The following is a 19,434-nucleotide window of genomic DNA, read 5'->3' as shown; positions in this document are numbered from 1 at the left end:
TTTATGCCTATTTGTTTGTGTTTAGAGCCGTAATAAAACGTATTTGCGTCTGAGGGCCCTTTCTCGCTTCCGTATAATCAATATTTATCACACGAAAGTCATTTTGAAAATATTTCTTCGGAAATAACACGGGAATATCTGACATCTGAGGCATATACTGACACTTATAGCTAACATCCGAAGGGCCTTTCGAACGATTTGACGAAGTTCCAAAAATCTCAATATATCCTTGCCCGACTTCTTTGGGATTTGTATTTTCCCTAAATATTTTCTTAGATGAAAAGCTCACATGTGCTAAAATCTAGGTATATCAAATTGTAAAAAAGGGTTGAAATCTGATTCCCAGTTAGCAAAGAAAAAAGGAAAAAGTCCACGCGCATACTTTTAGATGGGGTGAGCCCTGCACGTACACACTGAATATAAACCAATACAAGTGCGACTTTCGTTTTCTGGTTTAGCCTGTGTTCTTTCATTTTCTTTACTTCCTGGAAAAGCTGAAGGTCGTTTGATGTCATTTCTTATTTGTCATAAACATATATACCTTGCGAGATTGTATAAAATGTGCCAGGTGTCCTAAGGTTATATAACTCGCCCAATGTCTTCTTTTTTCAGGATAACACTCGTCGTAGTTTAGACATTAACTCAGACGGAGGATACACTCTGTACTTCGTTCTAATAATTTTCAAATTTATTGTTAATCTCTTTGCACTAGCGTCGCATTTTTGGTACTGTCATTTAACTGGCTTTCTTGGATATGTTTACGCATTTCATCGTTTTCTGTGCATATACAACTTTTGCTGAGGTTTTAATATCTTCCATGTTTTAAGTTAGCTTGTTCATACTGATTAGCGGCAAATGATATTATCAAGTGTTTAAGAAAAGATAATGTAAAAAATTATGAAACTCGTCTTCATATTTATTTCCTGAAACTTATAACCTTCCCGCATAATAATCTCAATGTTGAACGAAATTTATAAAAGGATCTTTCAGCATTAAATGCAACAAAGCACGAGAGGTTATGAAATGTACAACACCTCTCATGCCCCAAATAAACATATATGGAATGATATTTAGGTAAATATTACACAATGCCTGCTGACTGTTACAATTTACTCACTGACACTCCCATTGTGCTTACTGGTATAGTAATCATGCATGCTGGCACCTTTAACACGCTTGTTGACAATGAAACCACGCTTGTTGACAATGATACCATACGTGCTGGAAGTTACAACTTCTTTGCTGCTTAGACCCTGATGTCTATATCATAATTTCATTTGGCAAATTGACAGTGCCGTGTAGCGTATTGGAATATTTCAACATGCCGGGACTGTATATAAGCAACATTGCACAGTTACAATGCTCACAGAAGAGAATACACGATGTGACCACAAAATATGAAAGATGCAATCAGCCACTAAGCAAGTTGAAAGTAAGCATAATGCAAAGTGCAACATTACACGTCACATTTTGATACCAGGGGGCGCAAGTTCGTAGTTTTCACGAAAGGTAACGGGAATATCCGGCCTATAACGGATTTTAATTAGCTCTTGTATGGCCGGATATTCCCGTTACCTTTCGTGAAAACTACGAACTTGCGCCTCCTGGTATCAAAATGTGACGTGTAATGTTGCACTTTGTATTATGCGTACTTTCAACTTGCTTAGTGGCTGATTGCATCTTTCATATTGTGTGGTCACATCGTGTATTTTCTTCTGTGAGCATTGTAACTGTGCAATGTTGCTTATATACAGTCCCGGCATGTTGAAATATATATCACGTCATCTGATTGTAGAATATAAATATATTCGCAAGCAATAGATACAGACTACAGGGAAGCACATTGTGTATTGTTCAATACTGATTAGATTGGTAAAATTAGGGAATGTCCCTCCCTCAGCCATTTTGTGATAGATAGCTGTAAACCCTTGTATTTGAAGGAAATCGGTTACTCAGATGTCTCTAATATTGAAGAGCGACTACAGGTTTAGGACAAATGTAACATTTGTGGAATTTTGATCCCATATGAAGTTGATTGGTGATTTCATTTTTCCTTCATATAACTTCTGTCTCATCTAATCTATCCCTAACCCTTTTAATAGTTTAAAACTAATACACCACAGTTATAATTCAGGAAATACGAATACATTCTAGATAAGCTGCATATCTGACACAATGTCGATCCTCCAAAGTCTTACGTAAAGCGGTAACATGTGGGGCTTATTTCAAAAGATTTAAGTCCAACAAAAGCTTTGAGGCTTGGTATTTGACGTAAATTCAATTGATTTGCAGGACGAAGATTCATTGTAGAAATAGCAAAATAAGCATTTATCTTATCTTATATGTTATGTTTGATTAATATCTGAAATGCTTTCAGGTTTGATCAGTGGATCAAATAAAAGTAAAATGATGCTCCAACAGAATCTATAAAAACTTAGAACACAGCAAAGCAAAACAAAATCAAAAACTGATGTTGTGATCCTTAATTAAATATTCAAGCAATCCCTTTGAAAGCATAGAACACAAGAAACAAGAAAACAAATCAGACTCGTTTGGACGGACTGAGTTTATAAGAGACAATAAAATGTGCACAGTACCTATTACGCCACTATCACCGGCCAAACCTAAAATGCAGAAATTTTGTATGAAACACTGACAAAAATTACACAAGAAGTAAATGTAAAAAGGGTTGAACAAACATCGTCTTTTAATATCGTCAACCTTTGTACCATTTAATTAACATCCCAAATTCCAACAAATCGCATGTTCTCCAGTTTCAGAATATAGCATCCGCTATATTGTTGTTTGAAAGTCCGTGTGACCAACCTTGAAACCGGCTCTTCTTAAATAAAGATATGTCAAATATGTCTTTTTACTCAATGTCGGACCTGTATGGTACCTTAACATTGAGAAAACTCTTAAGAGGAAGTTCCTAATGGAATTTGTATGCATTTGCCTATCTGACGCCGATGGTACAAAGTACGCGGAAAACATGTCGGTGATAATTTGTGAATATAGCACATCTGAAACCTGACTTGCGAGTCCATACGTGAACCTGTCCGTCAATGCAATTGTTTTAGAGATTATGAACAAAGTGATATACAAAATGTTCGTCATTGTTTATTTAAGAGTCGTTTAAAGACATTTATCGATATGCTTTCATGCTTGTTTAATAAAATATTGTTGTCTTGAAAAGCTATGTCTGGAAATAATGAAACACAACTTTGAGAGACATTTTAATCGATAAAGAAGACATATCGCACGCAAAGTTAAAATTCATTACCTCTGGTAAACAGTCATAACGAGACAGCTATCATTTTGCTTGGTTGCCTTCCATGCTTCTAAATCATCGTCTAATAGGTTTTTAATACTATCACAACAACAGCCTTCAAGTGCCATGTGACGGCTGGAAAAGGCTTCCCGGAAAATGGATTCGGTGTTGTTATATTTTCTAGTCCTTTGGGATCATGAAATACATTATTTTATTTAGCATTATAATATAATTCCACTTAAGTCGGTGGTAGTGGGCATGAGGGGTGTCGCACATTACCGCATTACCTCTCATAAACAGACCCAATCAAACCAAGTGTGCATTAACTTTGCTTAGATGCGTTTAATGCTTCAAAAGGATTATAAAAGCCAACTCTAACAATATGGAATATATAAAACCTTATTTAGAGGATAACATATTGTTCTTGTAGACAATGTGACAATGCCAAAATATGCTTGAAACATATGCCTTTATTGTTAATAGTAACATCCTTCATTTTAAGTGTATAAACAGATAACAATCTCTTAGTACATGTAGTTTGATACCAGATCTTTATTGTTGCTATATTCTATGAGTTCCGTGACTCATGTACCATTGATTGTTAGCAGATATGACCACGTTTTTCCTGTGTGAAGTTCATTACTGACACCTATTGTTTTACGGTTATTTGCGGACATCTGATACTTTCCCATCGACAAATGGCTCAACAAGAATATGAAATCACCTCTTAGACTGCCAATCTATGAATGCCTTATCTTAAGCTATGAAAGAAAACTCGAGTTCAAGAAGTACTGTTCTCATAATCTTCATTGTTTTACGGCTGAAACTTAAATTTTATTTCGACTACAGGTTTCACTCAAACACGAAAGTTTTCAACTGGTTTCCTAAGCTTGCGGTAAGATTTGGTTTTATTTTCTAGTATTAATTGTTCTTTTTTCAGCAAAAGATGGTGACTAAAATGTGTCTGTAGCAGATAGCAGTCAGAAAGACCCTGTATATTCAAAGATAAGGGGTTATCAAGTTGATCAAAATTAATAATGTCGGTCAGATACATAACTATACTTTTTTTCTAAGTTCTGCAAATATATTACATTTTGTCTGCGTAGAACTTAATTCATTTATAATTATACAATTAAAGACCAACCTCAGATGTTTATGGTGGAAACCCTTTTTACGTTGCTTTGTTTTTTTCTATTAAAATATATCAAAACTGAAAGTTAAAGTGTCTGGTAAAGCTGTTCTGTGAAAGTGATATTTGCATATTTTAAGTTGTTGAAAATAAGCCGATGTTTGCAATAATGTACACTTTCTTTTAATATTTGAGATTACTGAAGATTGACGAAAGTATGCCGGAACAAGCTGATTTTCTCAATTATTTTACCTTTAATATTAACTGAACTTTCACAAAAATAGAAAGAAACGCCTTGTCAGTAACACGCAAATTACTTTAAATAACTTAATAACTAATTTCCTGTTCTTAAAGTAGTTCGCTTAAATTACTCTCAATGATAAAGTTTATTCAACTCAATACTTTGTAAAAAGTAAATACATGCTTAAAAGATGACTTAAAGCAAACAGTCAAGTGATTAAACTACGGAAGCCTATTAGGGACATTTTTCTTAGTTTAGTTTTTATGCATTACCTCTTAGATCTATGTATGACATATTATGTGTTACGTGTTATTAATTATCTCTTACATGTTGCACATAACATAGGTATTATATCTTGTGTGTTACTTATTAAACGTTAGATTGGCCTAGATCTCAATGAACCGCAAAACAAAAGTGGTGGACGGTAACGATTTTACCAGAGCTTAAAATAGAGATAGCTTTAAATGACTTCTGCTATGAAAAGCATGACGGATCATCTTGATTAAAACTGGTCTGTAGCATCAGTATAAGGTCATCTCCCAAATTTGTTAAAAAAGGCGAATTGGCTCCCTTGTAGGGCCCGCTAGAGCTAAACATAGAAATACCTTTAAACATTTTTTTCATGAAGTCCTTGCATGATCCTGATCACACTTGGTCTGTAGTATCATTTTAAGGTCCTTCACTTGTTCAAACGGGGGCATTTCATGTTTTTTAACTTCAAAGTTCAATTCTTTTCTTCCTTTTTATTTAATTTTATTTTATTTCATTTTTTTAAATGGCAATAAGAAGTCATGACCCATATACTAAACAAAGACAAACCTGCTGCCAGGTGCTAATTGGGGGAACCCGAGTCCTACATATATATTATCAGTTGCAATGCCAATGAAGGCGACATGTTGTTAAATTTCTAAAAGTTCATGAAGATTTAGGTCTCTTTTCAGATGTTGATGTAGTGCCTGTTGCTACAAGTGAATGTTTTCAAACGTCAAACAAGCGTTTCCTTCTCCGAACATTTGCCACAAGTTTCAGTATACATAAGTCTTATCTTTACTTGGAAAGATTTTTGCTCCTTTAGAAAAGATGAAAAACGATTAAAAACGCTGATACAAATGGCAGTAACATCAAACTTTAAGCATTTATCTTCGACACTTGCAATAGTTGTTACGACTTTTTTATGTCATTCTGATAGAGTTATGTCCCTTTTAACTTGGAGTTTTCAAGCTCAAACACTAATTACATATACTATGAAGTAAATCGAGTAGTCAGTAATATACATATTCACTGCTACAGTTTGTTTGCATTTAACGCTTTGATTTTACTTATGAAAGGTTTGCAGTACATGTATCTTGAAAAAAATAACCATGCAGCCAGGGAGCCAGGCTTATTTAACACTACCGTGAGCTCTTTTCAGTTAATGAAAATTCACTTGCAACATCTTAATACCAGAGCGACGAAATGTGAAAATGTTGCGTAACAGTCATTATTGTAATGCAATGGAAAATTATATGATGAAATGAGAGATCTTTTCATTATGATGATAAGTGATTAGGTCAAACATTTCTTCAACAAGAGTTAATAGTTCTCCGTATAGCATCTTTTACAGGTATGGAAATTTGAACACTAGGTTTGAGCAATCTTATAAGATATTCAAAGTCTCGACTACAAATCTTCATACGGGAACCACACATTTTACAGCATATGTTAACATCTTCTTAGGCAATTTTCTTGCCAAAATCTTGACCATCAAATACTTTGGGAAAAAAGTACATTAAATCAGGCTTTCCATTCGGTGTTTCAGAATTGTTTTGTATGCCTATGGAATACAACTATTTGGTCCAGCTCTGTAACAGAAAACTTAAAACATTCCACATGTAAAGGGTTCAGTTCATCATATTCATTACTGTTCTTCAGATCTTTAAATAAATAATTATCTATTGTATTCCCTGACGACTTTAACTTCCCCACCAAACCTCTATTTTTTATTAGAAACAATTTTTCCAAAAGTAAAACTGTTTAGACAAGACATACTATCGGTATTATTGTGTCTGAAGAAGGGCTGGAGAACTGCTGAGGATGAATTTTCGGTTCACTTGTCACAGCGAAAGATTCTAGGGACAATTCTAAGCATCTTCAATGCTCCGATATAATACATAGCTAGGGAAGACTCGTTATTACTCCGCGAAACTTCTAACCAAATTATTTTCCACCTGTAACCATCCACAGCACCATGAATAAAACACTGTGCAACAGTGAAACCCGTAGAATCGATATCATTGCTTCCATGTTGATAAGCAGGCCCTGAAAATATATCACAGAAATGCACAGGATTAAAAGTAGGTTTTAGCTCATCCATTCAGCTTTTAGTGTGGTCGTTTGTCTATTGTCCGTCCGTTCGTCCACTTTTGACTTGTAGGACAGTATAAGATTATTTCACTGGTTGCAGGTACAGATGGCAATTTCCGGTCTCGAGGGTAACTGTTTAGGCGGTTACGAGGCTCCAGCCGAGTAACCGCGTAAACAGTTACCCGAGAGCCGGATATTCCCATCTGCACCTACAGCCAGTGATATAATCTTTTTCTTGCATACCATATTCAACAAAGAAGAGTTAATAATAAATTCAAACAAATGATTTTCTTATAACACGTTTTTCTTATAGTAGCGTATTAACAAAGCGCGGGAACTTTACGTCTGTAAACAGGAAGTACGTCATGACGTTACAGAGACGAAAACAACGTAAGAGTTCCGGTTTTGTTTTATCATCTGCAATGAAACGTTATGTTATTTCCTTAAAATAACGGTTTTTGAATCGAGAAATATATTATAAGGAACAAAGAGGAATTATCAAGGTATTTAATTTTTATCCCGTTTTACGAAAAACATTATTATTACTACACACATCTTCTGTACATATGTAGTTCGTTATACGTCATTTACAGCACGAGAGTCATCTTACACCCGGGGTGCAAGGTGGAGTTTTTTTCAGCACCGGTGAAATCACCAGAAATCCCCGTCTGGTATGCAAGAATCATCACTCTTCTTTAAAACAAATGACTGAAACGTATTATTGTAGACCACTATTATCCTATAACAAAGATTCAGATGAACACGTCCTGCCTTTGTATTATCAAATATGCTGTCCTCAGGCGGGAAGACAAGAGCATGACACATTCTGAGTATAACGTGTGAAAGTCTTTTTTATAATTCTCCTTACACTTGAAATGAAATATTATGTCTGACGTGTCAGCTTTTACTTAGTTTAGATTAAAATATTTATGCATGACTATGAAATAAAAACTCGGCGCAGATTTTGAAGCCCGATAAAGGGTAATCTATCCCGTTTGTTTCTCTAAACATGTACATGAAATAGCACAGTCTCAACTTCCAGTTCATAACCTTTAATTTGCTTAGTGTAAATATGGGGCTGCATATCTTAGTGGTATATCACCCGTATAATCAAGTCATAGTATCGTTAGATGCAAGATTTAAATGGGGCTGCATATCTTAGTGGTATATCACCCGTATAATCAAGTCATAGTATCGTTAGATGCAAGATTTTGTAATGAAATTAATTAGGGGTGAGGGGTCTGGTGGGTATTGGAGGCTGGGGACTGTGGGGGTGCATGGGACATTCCCCGAGGAATAGATATGTGGTGTGGTGATCGTTGGTGACTTTTCAGATCATTTTAATGCTTCACTGAGCTGAAATATATACATGTATTTACCAAAGACAAGAAATGTCGGCCCAAATTCGGCTACTTGGACTGCAAAATCTAAATATGGTCGATATTTTATATATCATATGCATAAACGGCTCAGTTGAAATTACTGTAGGGTTTGTAAAACTCAAGGAAGTCCATTCCGTTTTATTTGCGAGATTTTTTCCCTTGGATTTACAAGAATAAGGATTCAAGAGAAACAGCCGGGTTTTTAAGCGCAGCCAGCTCAAACAATACCTTACAGCAGAGTGTGAATGGAAGTGGATATGATTGCTGAAGGATTAGACATACTTAAATGAAGAAAAACATCTACGATGACAAAAGAAACGTATAATGGAAAACATTGGGGATCCACCTTGGAAATCAGTAATTGTGCACTAAATCTTTATACATATTACGACGGACAGCGCAATTATATTTATTTTTCATGTTGTTTTGGACGTTGTACGGATTTAAAGGGTCCATTACGAGTTAGTGCAATGTACTTGGAAAGAAGAGACATTTCAGATCCAAAGTCCGTATTCTTTTATGAAAGCTTTATCTAGAAAATCATTTTATTGGTTCTATCTGTAAATCTAGGTAAAAGTCAACCGGGTTTACATATTGCATCCTCGTGAGTTTTATTGCATCCTCGTGAGTTTATCTGAATGTGCAAATATTAAGAACATGGCTTTTGATTTCTATTGAATATTTTCGTTAATTTGCTGTGAAACGTAGCATCAATTTTGGCGGTTTGTTTAGTTTTAAGACAGTGTTCATAGCTTAACACTGCGAAAAAAGGGTCAATATACGGGAGTATACGGTCCCGTATATTTCGAAAATACGGGAGTATATTACAGTATAGGGGATGTATATTACGAATATACGGACCTAATATACGATCCCGTATTCGGAACATCTAGTATACGGGAAGTCTTACAGGCTCTCTTTATATTAACATACCTTAATATTAACAAAAGCCAATAAACGGATTTACAATCTAATGCATAAATTCTATTGTCATCCAATTATAATTGATAAAACCTTTATAAAATGTACCTCTCAACACATTCAATAAATTACAAAAGAAAACTACAAAAACCTTTAGTATCATTTTACACTGGCGCGGTGAACCCTATAATGAATCTATAGAAAAATGCATTACAATACCCAATACCATTGTTCAGTATATTGCTATTTAATTCTTTCATTTTGAGTAGATTTACATAATAGTTTTAAAAATAATGGACATTAATAATGAATAAGTAATTTTATATCAAGATAATTTAAAAAACCATTGTTTAAAAATAAATAGAAATTAAATCTGATTGTTGGGTAAATCGTAAGAAATCGCTTAGCGTGCGGTTCCCTATTGTTAAATAATCGTCTGCTACCGAGAATATCGATTTTTTTCTCTCAAAAACTGACTCCACAAAACACAATTGTGTTCCCTTGTTTTGATTTAAGTCATATCGCTTTATATAATAGATACCTTCTATTGTTGGGTAGAGTTTTGGAATTTGAGTAGATAATATCAAAACGTACGGCAATCCGTACAATGCCTTATGATCGATTAAAAGATAACTATTGTCACTGGAAGAATGGATCCGTCGGGATGACTCACCCACAAAGCAGCGGATACAAGTATACCAGGTTAACTCCACGCCTGACTAATTTTAAATATTGACTCCTCAAAAAACAAAATGGCGGTTTATATAGATAAAGAAGAATGACCTAGTTCTATACGTATGAGGTTAATCACTGCTAATGTACACCGACGGTTGTCAGTTTCATCAGTTATGGGCAAATTTGCAAAAAAAAATGCAGGACATTATGAATTGGTTTTGGGCAAAGTACAAAGTTTATGAATAGAAGATCTTCTTCCTTTTCGTGAATCGTCATTTCTTAAGATTTAAATTGAGATATCTCCTACTGTGTTATGTTTCAAACACGCTCTGAGGGTAGTTCTGCACATTTGATAATCCGGAAGTGATGGCGTAACGTCATTTATCCGGAAAACGTAGAATAAAGTCTGGATTCGGCGTACGGAAATGAAAATCATTTTATGAATTTATGGCAACCTGTGAGTATTTTTTACAGTGGCACTATTACTATATTTCTAAAGTCAAAATATGATATCAAAATATATGACACGTTAAATAATTCAAAATAATGTATTAAAATTACCGTGAAATGTCCAGTTCATTTTAATCATGGTCAAATATTTCAAAAATAAGCACATTGACATATAAATTTTATTTCGCCACATTATTTATAGGCCATGTGTTTATTTACAACTGTTTGAAGTTTCATCAAAATCTACATTGTAGAAAAGAATCTATTCGCGACAATGTTATGAAATTTATAATTTTCCCATAGACTCCCGTTATGAAATATTGCGCGAGGTTCAATTTTTCAAAATCAGCTTGACACAAAATCAAGCGCACGACCCTATCTTTTTTATTTGCTGAATTTTCTAGGTATTTCTGAAGTTTTGAAAAATCAGAGTTTAATCAAATTCTATATTGTAGAAAAAAAAATCGATCAAAACGTGCACAACTACCTTAAGTTTTATTCAAAATTATTTCGAACGCTCGACTTATTATCTCGAGGTAAATAACGTCTCGAGCGCTCGAGTAGACTGGCATCAGTCGTTAGAGTCATTAAATGTAAAGCACTTGGCCATAAAATCCTCTCTAATACCACTTTCTGTGTTGAGATAAGCCACAGTAAAAGGGAGCTACAGAAAAGTTGATATATATTTTCAAAAAATATATAAATAGAATGGGAAATGTTTAATCTCAACAGACTGTGTAAGTCTAGCGCTCGAGGTAAGGAGTTGAAAGTTAAAGTGTCACTTATTCAGTTATTATCTGGCAAGTGACAAAACTGCGAGGTGTCCACTTAAGTATCTTAACAGGACAAAACTGCCTGGTGGTACCCACTACTGTCATCCATATATTCACTTACGTTAACTAAGTATCTTGATTTTTGTCAGTTAGTCAGTTACCGGGTATGATTTACACTCATTCATTCCGTATAGAGTAATATATATGAAGATATAGAAATAAGCCACCATAGTTTTGTCTTGAGGAATTTTCATTCATTTGGAACATGGTAACTTGACAATTCGTGCACAGCCGTTTAGTAAGTTTTCAAATGTCTCCTTGGTGTTATGACGTAGCCATATGATTTATTTATTTATTTACGCTCTCAGCCTATGAGGGGTTACAGTGAACAATCTAACTTAATCAGTTCTTTTGTCGTCATGAAGTCATGTGATCTTATTCATACGTATGATATCACATACGGAAGCAATTAAGCTTTCAGCATATTTATGAACATAACGACAATGATTTAACCTCTTGAATTACCTCTGCAAACTATTTTGAGATCCATTAAGCAAGCCTTAATTACTTTGAAGTTGCTGTCGATAGTTTTGCACTCTAGAGTAGCAAATCTCTTAAAATGATCTTTCAACATTTACGTCAGACACACATGCATTTTAGCAGACAAAGCTTTCCGAAGAATACATAACAAATTAAACAAATATGCTAGTACGTTGACCAATTCAAACTTTTCAGTCGTATCGTATAAGCTCCATGAGATAAGGACATACGTGTACTGGCTGGTAAATGTTCAAATATCAAGACAAATTGACAATGCGTAACTGTTTCAAGATGATCTTTATTACATCATGTTGCATGGTGTTATGTCCAGTTCGTTATGTTACGATTGACTGAAAATACACAAAACCATGAATAAGTACTAGCAAATAAGTCACAATACATGTATAATGCTATTATAGCCTAGTAAATTATTATACATGTCAAAACAACTTAATTAATGTTTAAAATCTTTAAACTTCTTAACACAATACTAACAAATGTAACAATAGTGAATTTAAGCAAGGTGAAACAAAGGGCATAACTATGCAAGGCATATACAAGAATTTGTAGCAGTTACTTCCCTTGACAATAAGCAAACGACAACTGAGGTCTTAAACGTAATAAAATATACAAACACAGCTTGAATACAAAGAAAATCGATCCTTGTTACTTAAACAATTGCTGTCCTAAATCTAGAAAACTGTAGTAGTCATTTACCAGCAACAAACTTATTAGCGAACAGTCAGATATGGGTGGGGTACGAATGGCGCGTAACTAATTAATAGTTATACAGCATAATTGCTTGATTTTACATGTCAAGAATATTTAACAATAGTAAAGCAAATACTTATATTCTTACCAAATTATAGTACATGTATTTGAACCTTTTCAGTACAAAAAAAACGAACAATTTTCTAGAAAAAATACTCTGGAAACATGGCTAAACTGCTAACGAAAATCAAAGCAACATTATCGTTGTCGTCTAACAAAACGGCTAAATGCCGGTAAGTACCGACCATTACGAGTGGCACTTACATCCCAGCCCCTTAATTGTGAAGATAACATCTGACACAATTACTCAACACAACTTCAAAACTTAAGATACAGTAACTCAATTTGCAAAAATAAATTCTTGAGGTTTGAACCATGTGCATAATTTAAAGACATTAAAGGTATTTTACAAAATACACTGTATTCTCAACTAAAGTTTACAACATATGAATTCTCAAGTAATTCTCTAGTAAGACCTTTCAAATATCTTCAAAAAAAAAAAAAAAAATAAAAAAAAAATAAAAAAAAATTAAGCTATAAATGCCTCATCAGTTATTTAGCTCAACATACAATAGTTCAACATATCAGATAGTTCAATAGACAAACATGCATGTATAAGGTAGTTCCTTCAAGTAGTTCAATTTTCTCTTGAAACAACACACATAGTTCAATTTCTTCTGAAACAACAACACACTCTAGTTCAATTTTCTTCTATAACAACAGTTTAGACTAGTTTATATCGATCACAATAATTAAACTGTTTCTCTTGGTGACTAGAAAATATTACAAGATATTGAATACTACTTGTTATCAAGATTGTTTCACGGGGATTATTATGCCCCTTAAGAACAGTGAAGCAATCTATGTTTCCGCTTCAAGAAGCAAGCATAGCTTGTCAACTGGACGTACCAAGCTCGTATTGAACACAGTTTTCAACTTCACTTGCCTAACATGGCCTAATCTATCTGGAATAGTCTCTGTTACTTTACCCATCAACCACGAATTCCTTGGCGCGTTAGAATCTACAACTAGGACAACATCACCAACGCATAAATTTCTTTTGACGTCACACCACTTCTGACGTTCTTGGAGTAGAGGTAATATTCTCGAGTCCACCGATGCCAAAACAGATCAGTCATGTACTGAACTTGTCTCCAGCGACGTCTGATGTAATTATCTGTTTTCGCAAAGATTCCTGGAGGTAAACTTGGCTTACGTTTCATAAGAAGAAGGTGATTCGGGGTTAACGTCTCAAGGTCATTATGTGAATCTGAATTCCTGGTAATTGGTCTATCATTGATTATAGACTCAACTTCGCAAAACAAAGTATGTAAGGACTCATCATTAAGAGTTTGCTCCTTCACAACACTATTTAGAGTTTGACGTACAGTCTTAATCATTCGTTCCAGACGCCTCCATGATGCGAGTCTGCTGGAGGATTAAACTGCCAATCTATGTTTTTCTGTAACATTGCGTCATGAATCTGACACACATTCCAGTCAGTAATCGCTTTCTTGAGTTCCTTATTGGCACCAATGAAATTACTTCCATTATCAGACCGCATTTTTGTCACTTGTCCGCGACGAGCAATAAAACGACGTAATGCATTGATGTACGAGTCAGTGTCTAGAGACGCGGCAACTTCCAAATGAACAGCTCGACTTGCTAAACACGTAAAAATAACACCATAACGTTTTACATAGCTTCTTCCTTGCTTAACCTCAAAGGGTCCAAAGTAATCCACACCTACGCGCGTAAAAGGTGGTTCATTTGGCGTGACTCGATCTTCAGGCAAATCGGACATTTTTTGTTCACCAACGCTGCCTCGCTGTCGTCTACAAACTACACATTTTGAAATGATTTTTCTGATAGCTGACGGTGCATTGATCAGCCAAAATCTTTCTCTTAATTTCGAAAGCATCTGGTTTCGACCAACATGGTTGAGATCTTGATGAATTTGTCTCATTATTAGACTAGAAACATGACAGTTTTTTGGCAATATGATAGGATTTTTGCTTTCAATTGGCATACATGACTCGTTTAAACGACCTCCAACACGCAAAAGTCCATCATCAAGAACAGGGTCAAGATTTCTTATCGAACTGTCTCTTTTCAATTTGTACTTTCCGGACGCGAGAGTCGCGATTTCCTCTGGGAATGTATTTTTCTGAGTATAACTGATGACAATTATTTCAGCTAGATTTAAGTCATGAACTGTTATGTCAGGACAACCACGGTCAATGTCACCAGAAAAATGACTTTGCGAACTAGACTTACACTTTACGCGTTGCAACAACTTTGCGCGAACCTTAAGTATCCAGGCTACTGCTCTTTTAAGTCTTAGCCATGAAGAATAGTGTAATATTAGTTTGTGAATTGGATCCTCTTCAATTGATTCAAAAGTAACATTGTTTGTAACTGATTTCACGAAGTTTATTTTCTTAACCTCGGGGTCATCATCAAGTAGAGAATCTGATACTTGAATGGTAGTTTCCGGTAATATGGACTTCCACAAAAATTCTGGTGCTTCAATCCAATGCCTCGAGAGGTCAGTTGCTGGAATACCCCTGGAAGCTATGTCCGCTGGGTTGAGCTTCGTGCTCACATACCGCCACTGGTCGGGGTTCGAACCTTCATGAATTACCGATAGTCTATTAGCTACGAATGTGTGAAATCTTGATGTGGTATTCATAATGTAGCGAAGAACCGACATACTATCAGTCCAAAACACTGAGTCATTCAACGGAATGTCAATTTCTGATTTCACCATTCTGTCTGTGCGAACAGCAACTGTAGCAGCTGTAAGTTCTAATCTCGGTATTGTGACCTGTTTCAACGGCGCAACACGCGATTTTCCAATCACAAATGAGCAATGAACTCTTTCATCTGAATCTACTAATCTGAGATATGTGACAATTCCGTATCCACTTTCACTGGCATCAGAAAAATGATGTAGGACAGCGGAAGTAATTTTTCCAAACAGTGATGGCTTCAAACACCTAGTAACGCTGAAGTCGGATAGCTTTTCAACATCATTTAGCCACAGATACCACCGCTCGACAACTTTTTCTGGGACAGGATCATCCCAGCCTAGACCTAACCTACACAGATCTTTCAAAAGATTCTTAGCTTGAAGCATAAATGGCGCCAGGAATCCCAAAGGGTCATACACGCTGCTAATCATAGACAACATCCCCCTCCTGGTAAGTGGACGTTCCTTGAGGTGGACCTTGAAACAGAACATATCGGACTCAACATTCCATTGCACCCCAAGTGCACGATCAATGGGAAGAACGTCTTGGTCCAGGTCTAAATCTTGAATCTCTTTGGCTCTGTCACTAGCAGGAACTGCCTGCATTACCTCACGACTGTTGCTCAACCACTTTGATATGTGAAACCCGCCCTGACTCAAAGCTTTTTGTAAACCTTTCACAACTGATTTCGCGTGATCAACAGTATCAACGGATTTTAAGCAATCGTCCACGTAAAAGTTTTTCATAACAGTGTCAGCTATTTCTTCATCAATGTCATCACTACGGTCTTGTACAGTTCTTTTCAATGCATAATTCGCGCAACTCGGCGAGGACCTTGCACCGAACAAATGAACCATCATTTGATATTCAACAATATGTTTATTAATGTCCCCATCTTCCCACCATAGAAACCGTAACAAACTAGCATCACATTCTGGGACCCTAACCTGATAAACATGCTATCTATGTCCCCCATAATAGCAACTTGCTCCTCGCGAAACCTGATCAATGTTCCAATAAGAGTGTTCGTAAGGTTCGGACCTTGCAATAATTCTTCATTCAAGGACCTTCCTTGAAAACGTGCCGCACAGTCGAATACAACACGTATTTTGTTTTTCTTTGGATGGAATACACCATGATGCGGCAAATACCAAACACATCCATCGTTCTGTGTCAAATCCCTACTTGGAACCTTTCGCGCATAGCCATTCTCCATCATCTTATTCATGAAATCACCGTACTGTCCTTGAAATTCTGCATCACCTTTGAAACGCTTTCCTAGTAATGACAGTCTGTGTATAGCTACCTGTCTGTTATTAGGCATTTGTATGTCTTTCGACTTAAATGGTAAGTTCATTACATAGTGTCCATTTTCAAACCTTGCAGATCCTGCCACTATCTCTAAAAATCGCTTATCTTCGCAAGAATGTTCCGGAACATCATCAATTACGCGTTCACTGAAATCAAGGTTAAAATTATTTCTAACTTGCTGATCAAGACTTGTCTGAATGAAGTTACATGTCACTGAAAACGCGTTTAAACATTCAGCATCAACATCACTATAGTCTATGGGACCATTTACAGCCCAGCCGAATAGGGTCTTAACCGCAAACGGACTGTTGTCAACACTGGGAATAACATCCCAAGGCTCCAGTGCCCTAGGTACGTCGACGCCAATCAAGAGTTCAACATCGCAATTCGACTGATCAATCGTAGGTAATTCAACGTTTTTCAAATGTGGCCATTTTTCTAACTCGGACTTTGTTATTCTATCTGCAATTGTTACCGGCAACTTTGTCTGAGAGTATATCTTTGGCAAGTCAATAACTTCATTCTCATCTAAAGACAAATCTCTAGACCCGTAACAGCAAGACAGTCTCGCGTTTGCCTTTCAGTAATAGTCTGGATTGTGACTTTATGTCCTTTCCCTAATACATTTAATTTACTAAGTAAACTTTCAGAACAAAATGTTGATGTACTACCAGTATCAAGAAATGCATATGTTTCTACAACTTTGCTACTACTTTTAGATTTAATTCTCACAGGAACAATAGGCAAAACTTGACGAATTCCAGCCCCTGTAGACGTTGCAGCCGTTTTTGTGTAAAATTTTTCATTGTCCGTGGGTTCCACATGGAGAATACTTGGGTGTGGTCTCTTGCAGATATGACATTCCATCTTCCTGTTACAATTTGACTTCTGATGCCCTGGCTTCAGGCAACCAAAGCATAAACCCTTTGATCTCAAGAACTGGTATCTTTCTTTAAGTGGCTGTTTGGTGATGTCCTGGCAAGAATTCAGCGAATGTTCAGCGCTGCAATACACACACTGCACAACGTGTTCGGATAGACTTGTTTCAGGTAGTAACTCTCTATGTTCGTCATTGCTTGTATTTGTAGCGAAACTTCTATACGGCTTCCTTTGATTCAACGTAGGCGCACGTGTACTATGCGACTCCACACTCATCACCGTTTTCCCATACAATGGGTCGTTGGCCTTCTTAGCTTCCCTTTGTACAAATGAGACAAGGTTGTTGAATTTTACAACGCGATTCTTTTCCTTTAACTCATATACTATTGTGCGCCACCTCTCATGCAGGTAATACGGTAACTTCATGATGATGCGCTTAATGTTCTCAGAGTATTCAAGAACCCTGGCCGCTTCCACATTCTCAACTGCGTATAAGCATTCCTTTAAAAATATAGAGTATTGATCTAATGCTTTTGGATTGTCTGCTTTTATGACGGACCATTCTAAGGCTTTTTTAACATACTCGTTAGCTACCACATCGGGATCACCATATCTGTCTTTGAATTCCTTCATTGTAGCTGTGAAACCTACTTCAGCACTCAAGTGTGAATATCCTGAAGCTATTTTGTGTGCTTCACCAGTTGTAAACTGTAGTAAGAAATTCATGCGCTCATCATACGAATCAGTGTTATTTAACACTCTTGTCTGAAACTGTCTAATGAATCTGATCTGTTGTAGTCCATAGGATTTCCTTCAAACTTGATAATTTCAGACTTTGGTTTATTCAGTTCACGCGTCACCCTATGTAGGCCATCGTTCTCATTACTACTGTAAATGTTAGTGGTACTGTAGGTACACTCAGGTTTCATGTAACTATTCATTTGAGGGTTTGCAGACTTTGGTAGCGTTGGTGGAGGTGAAACCCTTTCCATATCTGGTTTGAACTCTGGAGCATCAAGATTTAATGGTAAGTTGGTCTCCTCAAAAATATTTTCATCCATACGTATGCTTTTTTCTAATTCATCCATAACCTTGGTTTTAGCATCACTTATTTTAATTTCAGTGGTTAATTCTAACTCTTCCTCTTTTATTTTCAGTTTTAACTTTTCTTCTTCGATTTTCTGTCTTTCCTTTAAAGCTGCGGCTCTTGTCAATAGTTCTATCTTCCTTTGACTTTCTTTTAACTTTTCTATTGATAATTGGCTGTATACTGAACTATGACGAGATACCGCACTAGATGTACTTCCGGGGCTTGTTTTAGAAGTCTTATTTTCGGCTTGTTGCATCTTCACCGAAAACCATTGTTCAACACGTTTTTTCAAATCACACAATTGTTCATAGGATAATTTCAATGCATCATCGTCAGACTTTTTTTCATCAGGAGATAAGAATTGTTGATAACACTCATTAGCCTCAATAAATTCTTCGTAGTATTGAAGCCACTTTGCATGAGACTGTTTTATTACTAGCGGATCTAATGTACACTGTAACAATTGTTCCAAATTATCACTCTCTTTCTTCAATCTGTTAAGCTTCGCTTCTCTTTCCCCTTTCTTCAAGTTCATGGTATATTCACGCCCTTTCTCTGTTAAAGTTCTCTTTCGGCTAAGGTCGTCATCCATTTCCTCCATTTCACTGTTTATAATTTGTCAATGTTGTACTGGCTGGTAAATGTTCAAATATCAAGACAAATTGACAATGCGTAACTGTTTCAAGATGATCTTTATTACATCATGTTGCACGGTGTTATGTCCAGTTCGTTATGTTACGATTGACTGAAAATACACAAAACCATGAATAAGTACTAGCAAATAAGTCACAATACATGTATAATGCTATTATAGCCTAGTAAATTATTATACATGTCAAAACAACTTAATTAATGTTTAAAATCTTTAAACTTCTTAACACAATACTAACAAATGTAACAATAGT

At 35.8% G+C, this 19,434-nt stretch overlaps 2 protein-coding genes across 2 annotated transcripts; both read right to left on the bottom strand.

Moving 5' to 3' along the window:
- Positions 1 to 13,892: 13,892 nt before the first annotated feature.
- On the bottom strand, positions 13,893 to 16,106 carry LOC128552084 (uncharacterized). Its single transcript, XM_053533091.1, has one exon. The coding sequence runs from the start codon at positions 16,104 to 16,106 to the stop codon at positions 13,893 to 13,895; it is 2,214 nt and encodes a 737-aa protein (XP_053389066.1).
- LOC128552083 (uncharacterized) lies at positions 16,106 to 18,165 on the bottom strand. The gene is made up of 2 exons (XM_053533090.1): positions 17,232 to 18,165; positions 16,106 to 17,022 (listed from the first exon to the last, which is right to left on the bottom strand). The coding sequence occupies exons 1-2, from the start codon at positions 18,163 to 18,165 to the stop codon at positions 16,106 to 16,108; spliced, it is 1,851 nt and encodes a 616-aa protein (XP_053389065.1).
- Between the last annotated feature and the right edge of the window lie 1,269 nt (positions 18,166 to 19,434).

The sequence above is a fragment of the Mercenaria mercenaria genome, unplaced genomic scaffold, assembly GCF_021730395.1.
Source record: "Mercenaria mercenaria strain notata unplaced genomic scaffold, MADL_Memer_1 contig_2020, whole genome shotgun sequence".
In the NCBI taxonomy this organism is placed as follows: domain Eukaryota; kingdom Metazoa; phylum Mollusca; class Bivalvia; order Venerida; family Veneridae; genus Mercenaria; species Mercenaria mercenaria.
This window is presented reverse-complemented; position numbering and strand designations above follow the sequence as displayed.

Excerpts from the sequence above, each read along its gene's own strand:
- LOC128552083 (XM_053533090.1), bottom strand. The coding sequence starts at position 18,165 with ATGAATTTCTTACTACAGTTTACAACTGGTGAAGCACACAAAATAGCT. Across the intron at positions 17,023-17,231 it reads ATATGCATTTCTTGATACTG|ATAGAATAACAAAGTCCGAG; the intron begins GTAGTACATCAA and ends TAACAATTGCAG.
- LOC128552084 (XM_053533091.1), bottom strand. The coding sequence starts at position 16,106 with ATGGTTCATTTGTTCGGTGCAAGGTCCTCGCCGAGTTGCGCGAATTAT.